General features: G+C 44.9%; 1 protein-coding gene across 1 annotated transcript in view; it reads right to left on the bottom strand.

Moving 5' to 3' along the window:
• RYR3 (ryanodine receptor 3) overlaps positions 1 to 10247 on the bottom strand; it is a 417605-nt gene that overhangs the window by 89488 nt on the left and 317870 nt on the right. Inside the window, 5 exon segments of the mRNA XM_015557536.1 lie at positions 4 to 58; positions 4943 to 5024; positions 6371 to 6609; positions 8364 to 8424; positions 8827 to 8876. Coding sequence (XP_015413022.1) covers positions 4 to 58; positions 4943 to 5024; positions 6371 to 6609; positions 8364 to 8424; positions 8827 to 8876 — 487 coding nt within the window.

Genomic DNA, 10247 nt, shown 5'->3' with positions numbered 1-10247 from the left:
TGCCACTGGAATGGCAGCTGCCAGGGAAGCCAGGCATTCTCCAAGGGCAGGACGTTGTCTGGAAACAAACAAGTCCATTCAGAAGTGCTGCCACTCACATGCTGGCCCCATTGGCAGGCTAGGCCCCTTCCCCAGGATGTCTCAGGCCGCTTCTCATAGATGACTCCACTGGACATCCCCGGGCCCTGGGCTCAGCAGAGTTACATACACTTGTTTCTCCCCCATCTTTTGCTGGACACTAACCAATGCTCTGCAATGGTCTCACTACTTGGAACCCAGTTATTAATTGGTCAAGGTGATATAATATGCTATGTAGTTTTGTACTTATCTCCCAGCATGTCTGAGAGCAAGTTTTGCTGGCATCCACACTGAATCTGATCCTCCTTGTCCTCAAAGTGCTTTGAAATATTCTGTGTAATTTCTCTGTGTCTATTCTCTGCTATGGATGGAGCCTGTGTCCACCAGTGGGAACAGTAGATAATGGGCCAAAAGTACTAATTAGACACAAAATAAGATACCCAACTTCTAATAGAAATAATAAGTCCCAGAGCATCTTGCATGATTTAGAGGAAAGGCCTCTAACACCTATTACTTCTTTCTCTTCCTTTCATAAACATTTGAGTGTCCAGCATGTAATGCATTAAGCTCTGGGTTTGAAATTTTTCTCTGAAACAAGCAACCAAACAAAATAAAATGCCTGGGATTCCCCAGTTCAGATTTTTGGTTCTCCAACTGAGAGGATTTGTGCTTGCTTGTGGGATGACCAAGTCTGCAAGTGTAAGTGATGGGAACCAGCCACTGGCTGGTCTGTGTGGAGCTGGTACTGAAATAGTGCTTCCCCCTCACAGACCTGGACTTAGCCTTGAGCTGTACTGTCTAACCCAGTGGGTCCTTTCTGCTGGTGAGACAGCACAGTGACAGTGCTGGCTTGAGGGCCCTGTGTGGGGCTGTTATCTGTTGCTTTCTGATGAATGAGAGAGAAGAGCCCACAAATATCTGTTTTTCATCCACAAATATCGCCTCTTCCCCACCCATTGGCATTCAGTCATGGACAGATCACACACCAGTCCCGTGAGTTACACACATGATGTCAGCTCCCATATAAGGGAAAAAATTCTTCAAACAAACCAATATTGTGAGTTCTTTGTTAGACCACGATGCCAAGATAATCAGTGGGAAATGTAGACAATTGGTCTCTAAGAACTGGAAGGGTTTAGAGTGCTCAAGCCCATTTTGTTTGCTTTGCTCTGTGACTGATCAACTCAAATTGTGCACTGATGCTGTGAGCGTGAAGCTCACTAGCTAACCCCCTGAAGCGGAGGGTGTCAGGCGGTATCTCTCGGGAACCACCATGGAGAAAAACGCCAGCAAGAGTGGGTGCACTTGCAGCCAAGAGCAGACACTTAGCCCACGACTGCACTTCCGTGGAAACAGAAAGGCATTCAGCCCTCGGGTTCCCTGAAGCTCCCACCACAACCTGCACCCAAGGCTGTGGAACCTGCTCTTCACTGTGACAACAGCCAACACATCTGGCAGCACCAAGAAGCCCGAATGTCAAAACTGTAGGGTCTCTGGGCGCGGATAACAAGCATTGACTATGTGGTGGGGGTGACTAGGGGAGCTAGTGCTTCCCGAGGAGTAAGCCAGACAGTTTTAGCCATTGTCTTTCCTCCTTTGCTAAGCTCAGGGTGAAGGGAAAGCATGAGAAGAGAGGCATTAACTTCAGACCTGAATGACCAACACCCCAGTGACCGTTGAGGTGAGGGCCTGTCTATCTCAAATACGAGAATCTACAGCAGGCTGCTTATTTTTCAGTCAACACTCTCTCCATTTAACCAATCACCGTGGCCAATGAAGAGAGATACTGTGTTTCTTCTCCTTCAGTCTTGCCTTTTGAGGAGGAGGAGGAAATAAAGAGCTAAATTGCGATGGAAAAGAAATGCCATGGGGAGGGCATTGAAGGGAAACAATCCTGGGTGAAAGTCAGGGATGACAAGGAAGGGCAGACCTGAGAGCGAATTTTAGCTGGCCCAGGGAGGTGAACCTGGGAAACGGCAGGCCCTAGCTTGGTGCTAAACTGACCCATTATTCCCCTCTTGCTTACTCTCACCAAAATTAAAGTCATGAATTCATGACAGTGAATTTCTAGAACGTCAGTCTCATACGAAGGCAGTCCTCAGGACGGAAGACAGTTTCCCAGTGCTGCACTGACTCGAGGGGCACGCATGTCCTATCCTCCGGATATTAATTACTGAGAAACCGGAGTCTCTCCCAGCTCACCCCAGGACGCTTTCTAGTTTGGAGCTCACATGATGCTAATTAGCCACTGGGCCAAAAAGGATATAAACAACAGTCCTCCTGGCCTGTTAAAAGTTCTATAAAAGTAAAGCTCATAAATCTGCCAATTAATGCTCCTGGCTGTGAGATACCAGGGTGAAAGACTGTGACCTCCAAGCCCCCGAGAGACTGAGCTGATAAAGGCCTGCTGTTACAATGCTTCTCTGGTCATTAGCGCCCCCCAGAGGGCGGTGTGGCTGTGGACCAATCAAGCAAGGGCTACACAAACAGCTCCATAGCAACCAAATGATCTATCTTAGAGTTTCTCACTGGATGTGGAAACTCTTTTGTCTTCCTCCCTCAGTTCATCCTGTCTAGTAGAGTATTTTTCATATATAGTACTTGGTCATGGTGACAGATTGAGGAGGGTTCAATTTGTATTTCAGTTTTTGTTACTTCCAAGTCGTTCTCTCCATTTTATTTCCATGGATGGGGACCTTGTTGCCAGGGACACAGGCAGAGACAAAGTCATCACAGCAATAATAATTACGCCTTGCACATATCTGGGGATTTGCAGCTGTGAAAGTTCCTCCGTGTATATTGCGGAGGATGCTAAGGAGAGAAAACAACACATCGCAGAGGGCAGAAAGCAGGGGCAGGGATGGTACCAAAGAGCAATCTCAGAGGGTTAGGGAAAGCTTGCAATGTTTGAGCAGCCTTGGTCAAAGGCAGCCAGGGAAAGAAGGAAGAAGTAAATCTCTAAAATATGTCTCACTTTCACAATACAAAAGAAAACAAAGGTGGTTAATAGCGGTAGCATTGCAAGTGTAGGATTTTAAATCATTAACTAGCAGACAGACAATTGGAGCAGACTTAAGCTAGGCGCTTCTCCCAGCTGACTCCCACCACCACGGAGTGTACAGGCACAATATTCACAACATTGCGGGGAGCAGATACATAATAAAACTGCAATGAATATATGAATAAAGCATGAAAAGTCATATGAATCTTTTTCTGGTTTGACATTTCAGAGCTGACCTTTATTTGACCTTTTTTTCCAAGAGAATAATGCACAAGCTTTAAGAAAAAATGTACAAAGAAACACATACACATATAGATGCATGTATATACATACGTAAAAAATGAAAGAATAAGAAATTGGAAAATATTCACAAATATTTAATGGAAGGAATGAATTAAAGACATCCTCCTTAAGTAAAATTCTTGACCAACTCCCATCAAATGGGAAATTTTAACTTACTTCTTTTGTTGGCTTGGTATAATGTGATTGAAACTTTTGTTTGCCCAGTTCTAAATGACAAACATATCTATATTTTATGTAAAGCAATAAGGAAAGCTATGCAACTATAAGGAATTAAAATCATAAGGAATTAAAAATAAGGTAGTCATTAGTTTCTCAAACTCTTACACTACAGAAGCTGTGGTTATGAAGACAGACATTTCTTGAACATGTTTTGGTTACTAGGACATGATTTCAAGTCATAGTACTTGAGTTTTTGTTGTTGTTGTTTGTTTTTTTAATTGATTTCAGAGAGGAAAGGAGAGGGAGAGACAGAAATATCAATGATAAGAGAGAATCATTGATTGGCTGCCTCCTGTACAGCCCACACTGGGGATTGAGCCAGAAACCCAGGCATGTGCCCTTGACTGGAATCAAACCCGGGACCCTTCAGTCCGCAGAACGACATTCTATCCAGTGAACCAAACCGGTGAGGGCTAGTTACTGAATTTTTGAAAGAACCAGTCTTCTTCTTCTTTTTTTTTTTGTCTTTTTTAGAAATTGCAATAAGAATTTATGTAAGTTTTGATATGAAACAAGGATTTATTATTGACTTGATAAAGGTACCATAAACTGAGGAGACACACAGGGCATAGATAATAAGACATGTTTAGATGAAATAATTTCAGGCACAGATCGAATTCCTTCCAGTTTCCTCATTTGAACAGGGGGAGGGGGGAAGAAAAGAAAGACTTCCAAGGATGAGATTAAGTCCAGAGGTTGGTTAATACTGTGTTTATCCCTTTGATCTACCACATACATTTAAACAGAATAACACAACACACGGCATCTGATGGTGAAAAGCAGAGGGTCACAAAGGCCTCCACAGCTCCAGGCAGATTAGAGAGCCAAGCTGACACCCACATGCTCTGTCAATCAGCTTGTTCAGATTCAAGATTATTGAAAAGCATTTCTGCTACCAAAGTGTGGCCTCATTTAAAACTATAGCTAATCTGACAGCCGACAACGGTCAAGGCCAAGAATTGTATCGCATAGAAACTCATTCAACTCTAAGCAACTGCCTCATGTCCCTTGAGTTTCTCAGCCAGCTTAACCACAGGAGCCCTGGAAGCGATTTGGAAGCTGTGATTATGAAGAAATGGGAATTTTCTGTGACATTTTTTGGTCACTAGCACATGATTTTTACTTGGCTCTATTGCTCCTTCGCCAGCTATCTCCACAAAAGTCATAATATTAAAAGCATCATTCCACTTCTTAACATTGCCATAAACATTTCGTAACCTAGGCTCAAATTCACCATCCCATTTCAGCGAGCATTTTGATTCTGCTGGACTGAAAAGATGCTATTGTTAAGTAACGTTTTTCTGAGCTTGAATGTGTTAGCCTCCTGTGTTCACTCATTACCTTTCCACATAGATGTTCTTTCCTGTTCCAAGGGAGTAGAGGCTGCACAGTATGTGGTAGCATGAAATCTGCACGTCACCCACTGGAAAGAACAAAAAGAGCGTCACTGCCTTGTACCATCACAGCTCACCACCTCCCGCACATGGAAAGGGTCTACCAACAGAAAAACGCGTTGGCATCACCCGAGAGCCAGAGGGACCTTTTTCTTTCTCTCCCTCCTCCTACCACCCTCCTTTCTTATAGCCCCTTTCTCCCCAAGTTCTAGTTGCTGAACTGGGAGAGAAAATATTGATAGGAGACCCTCCTCCACTGAGCCATCCCAGGTCCTCTGTGGGGCTCAGGTTGGCGATCACAAGGAATCAGACCACTGAGTCCTTGCATATGGGATTTTTTTTTGAGTAAAAGGAGACACCGTAGTCAAATTTTATCCAGAGGAACCCATTTCCTTGCTTTGAAAGGAAGAATGCAAGAAATCTGAAGTTTTAATGAGCCCTTTATTCATTTCCTAGGAAGATATGTACAGTGTCCCTACCTCTTCAGAGTTGGAGCAAAATTCCTCATTTTTACCTGTCCTAAGTTCTCTCAGGGAAGTTTTTCAAGAGGCAATTCAATCAGATTGTGATTTTGCCATGTTTCCTAAGGGAAGGGCAGGTTCCACCTGGGAATTCACAAGTTTATCTGCAGGCTACAGTCCCCTGGTAATGTCTGCAACTCATCACAGGGCTGGGACTAACTGACCACAGTGAGAACTAATTCAGTTTTTTATTTTTTAACAAGGAGGTGAGTTATTTCCGCGCCATGCGCGCCATGCCTGCCAACCCCACGGAAATACTGATTTTCAGTTGCTCAGAGATATGGAAGACCCAGCCTTAGCTACTGACAACTGGTTAAATTAAATTAAACCATGTGCTAGCATTTAAAGCGTGAAGCTGAAGCTTGGTGGCAGAATATTTGCAGGAGAGGTCTGTACATGGTCCTGCATGCAAACTAAAGTAAAACCAATCGACGATGGTCTTCTGAAGCCCCAGATAAGGAAATGGTAGCAGCTTTCCTTTGCTCCTGGTATTCAATGAATAAATTAGGGCTTCTTAAGAGGAAAATTGGTGTCTGAAAAGCCCTGGGAGCAATCCTGCTGGATTATTCAGATAACCTGTTCAAATTAAGTAGGAACAAAAGGCTGGGAGCTAAACCAGTGGGTGGAAAATTTTGGTCCTGAATAATAGTAGGAAAAGGTGAAATACTATATACTCAAATTTGGGGGTTTCTTCTCCTCCAGGAGTTTACTAATTAATTTTTAAATATAAAAAGAAAACGTGTGGAATGATTCTCTCTCTACTCTTCCCTCAAGGTCAGCCTCAGAGACTGAGCCACACACACACACTTCCTGTCTGTGGCCACATGCATGTGAATCCACAGCATCTGACTCACAGAGTAAATCCACTCCGAACTGGTGCTGAGCCACATGCTCAAAGATGGACGTGAGGATGGGGAGCAGCGCCACCGTGGTGTAGTTAATATTCTGAGAGACGCCTTTAATCTGCGTTCTGGAATGGGTGAACTTCCCGAGCTTCAGGTTTTCTGAAGTCTTCTCTAAGTCTTCTGCAGCATTTTCAAAGAATGCGCGTAACCCGGCCTTCACCAGCTCTGAGCCTGACTTCATGACAGTCCTGTAAGCAAACAACATTCGAAACCAGAAGCATAACCTGAAGCTTTGGCCAACCCCCTTCCTGAAACTGGTGACCTGCAGTGCAAACTGGGCAGACATTGGACTCCCCAGTCACCCGATGGCACTGGGTCAGGAGAGATGAAGAGGGTAGCTAGCATCCGGGAAGAACCTGGACCACACACTCCCTAAGAGTAAGGCTAGCACTGGACTGTGTGCTCAGTTTGAGGGAATTTGTGGTCAACTCTTCTGGAAACACAGAGGATAATTCGGAATGAAACTGATATTGGTCACCTGGTGCTGTATCTGTCACAGCAGGCTACCTACTTGTGCAAAAATCTAATTAAAAGGACAGTGAAGGAAGTTTTTTTTTTTGTTTTTTGTTTTTTTTTGCAGCTCACTGTGGGATAAGCAACTTTCATACGGCCTAGCGAGAAATATTTGCTCTCCTATGATGCAGGAGCTGAGACAGAGAGAGAACAAAGAAATAAGCCCACTGGTGCGTGGATTTCTACAGCTTGCAGGATGTCCTCGCTTGGAGGAGGGAAGGGAAAGGACAGCCAGCCCTTTTAAAACAGACAACTTAATTCACTTCAAAAACACATGGGCCTGGAGATTAGCTATGGATATCTGAGGGCCTCCCTCAAAACTATTTTATAAAACTTAGAATTGGAACAAAGCCTACAAATCATATATTATTTTCCACACGTCTGCATCTTATTCATGAGACGATGACAGGCTTGCTACAAGCACAGTTGCTTTTTATCTACTGCATTTCCATGATCACCCAACTAACCAGAAAAATAAAAACAAGGACATAAAGTCAGCGAGGCTTGATCCTATCCTGTAAGTATTCTATCCTCCTTCCGACTTTCCAGTCGCAGATTTTCTCAGGAATGATGATCACACTGACCTGCATATTTTTAAAAAGTGGACTCTTTCTCAAGGAATTCCTGGGAGAAACATTTCTGGGAGAAAAGTTTCCTCACTCATCCCAACTGCAAGGGATTTCAGTCCCCTAGGAGGCTTTGGTCTGATCCTGCAAACATTGTGCTGTCCTAATATCTCCACAATATATTTGTTTCTCTAAAAAATCTAAAAATCCCCTGAGATTTTTTTTGTAACCATTCTTTGTGGTGGATTTTCATCTGGCCACTCTGAGGTTGGCGCCTCTCTAAGCTCCGGTCAGTCCTTTTCACGGCTTCTGTTTTTATCTCATCAAATATAAAATATTTATATTATCTGACTACATATATTTTTAAGACTTCTTTCCCATTTAGCCATCTTTCCTACCGGACCCTCAGGCCACAGGCTCAAACTCTGTCTGCGATCCTGCTCTTCCTCTCTGGGCCATTCTGGCTGCGGAGTGCCGCGGCTGCCCTCCCCAGGACGCTTAGGCCTTGCCGTCCATCAGCAGCGCTTGCTTTTTTGTGGAGAATTAGGTACAGAGTGGCACTGTGCCACATGATCTATTTTATCTTCTCAAAGATGAACTTCTCAGGAAGAGAAGACAAGAATGGCCCGATGCCCAGCTTTTACTGTTCAGCACACACCACAGTGGTAGCCCTCTGCCACGTGAACTGAGAAATGAGAGTCCTAACACCAGGATGAGAACCATCTTTTCCCTGTGTCCCCCTACCCCGACCCTCCAGCTCCCGCAGAGCAGTGACACGTCTTCTCATCAGTACAATCATGCGTGAGAGGAGAGGGTTAGAGAGGGAGTCTTGAGAAGTGATTGGAAAAACTGGGCAGACTTACCTCGTGTCCAGTGTCTGAGCTAAGATGTGAAGGCAGCTCACCATTGTAGTAGAATCGCTCCCTAGAATAAAAAATGTCACCGTGACTTCCTGAACCATTCAACCCATCTTTCAAACACAACGTTCTCAATACACACAAACCACAGCCTGGCATAATTAACCACTGACACACAACATGCCAGGCCTATGGGCAGGGATGATGTGTTTATCTCTGGCCTGACATATTGCTTTAGGATGGATGTTGAAGGCAGAGCTTAAAACATTCATTGGTGTGGAAAATCTGAATTGTTCAAGGGATAGAGAGGTCATTTATCATACTTCAGACTAATTTTCTATGGCAAATTAAGGTGACACCTTGGTCCCCAGGCTCAGGTTGTCTGCAGGAGCCACAAATAAAGCCAAAATGTGAGTTCAGGATAATTACAGGGAGAATTGCACCCGTTAGCAATACCTGTCTCACTCACCGAAGAGGGAAATCCTGTGCCGAACAAGAGCGGCAAGTTTGCAGAACAGGCTGAAGCAGAAAAGAGCATGAGTCGGAGAGGCACAGAGATTCAAGGATTAATTCGTCCCTCCCCCTGCCCCCCCATGCTGTAACACAGAGAGCACGGAATGGCACTCTAGCAAGATGCACTGTGTTCTCCTCAAACAAGCCACTGGACCACACCTGGAAAGCACGTGGTTCTTGTAGTCTTGTTGGAGAGTCATGAAAGGCACCTCGCGGGCAGCTCCAACCTTACAGAGAACAAGCCTTCTGGATCAGTTACCGTGTTCTGCAGTGAGCCGGTTGTTGCAAACCACCCCTTGCTATTGAGTACTATAAATAATGTTCATTTGTATGACATTCAGGGATAAACAAGGATTCTGGACGGAAGCATAATTTTTCCATTGTTGCAGTAGATGGCAAACTATTCTGCAGCCTTCACTGGGGTGTGAGCCCTTTGCTGGGAGATGAGCGGGAAGGTGGTGCTGGAAGAATGTTAATGGTTCAGGTATGGGCAACACTGTGTGGAGCCCCAAACGTAAGAAATTGCTTTCCTTTGTCGTTTCCCATTCACCAATGGGCCTGTCTGGGTTGCTGTCCTAGCTGGGTCTTTGGAGGCCAGGAAAGCCCATCTGCTCTGCTTTTGTGCTTTCTGTCCCTACTCCATGCTTTCCGCCCATATTGTCTGCCGTGGAAGCCCTGGAGGTCCAGCTGTGTCTACTGTTTTACTTTCCATACTGCCTAATAGAGGGCTTGGGTAGCTGGAAAAGAGCCCATGAATGTTTCTGAACACGCTACCGATGGGCCCTGATGGGCCCCGTGTAGGGGCACTAAGTTGTCATTGAACTGTGTTGTCTGTGCTCTTAGGAGGAGATGCCTCTGAATTCTAGCTGACACTAGCACAGCTAGACAACCTGCGACCCCTTTAGAAAATAGCCCTTCCTGGGGGAACAGAAAGAGGGAAGGCTGAATGAAAACCCTTGGTACTGCAAGGTGAGGCTGAACTGAAGTCTCATTCACAGCTTGTCAGGGGCTCTGTGCCCCACCCAAAGTGAAGTCTTTCAGGGGACAGCTCAAACAGAGAAGAAATACTACTACATCCCGAGTCTGGTGGGGATGAAGATTTGCTCACCTTACAGTGGTTTCCAGTGAACACCCTGGGCCTTTCAGGCATGTTCCCTAGAAATCACAGCCTAAGTCCCTCCTGGTTAATCATTATTTCTGCAGTGGAAATAAGTTGGAACCCCCAGCCTAGAGCTTAAGAGGACTCAGAATGAGTTCATAGAGAGTTGGCATCCAGCTAGTGTGAAATGAAATCTGGACTGCTTCTTTTTATCTCTTCCCCCAGTGTTCTCTCGTGTTCGTTCTCTCCCTCCCTCTCTCTCTCTCTCTCTCTCTCTC

Source organism: Myotis davidii, unplaced genomic scaffold, assembly GCF_000327345.1.
Source record: "Myotis davidii unplaced genomic scaffold, ASM32734v1 scaffold46, whole genome shotgun sequence".
Lineage (NCBI taxonomy): Eukaryota > Metazoa > Chordata > Mammalia > Chiroptera > Vespertilionidae > Myotis > Myotis davidii.
This window is presented reverse-complemented; position numbering and strand designations above follow the sequence as displayed.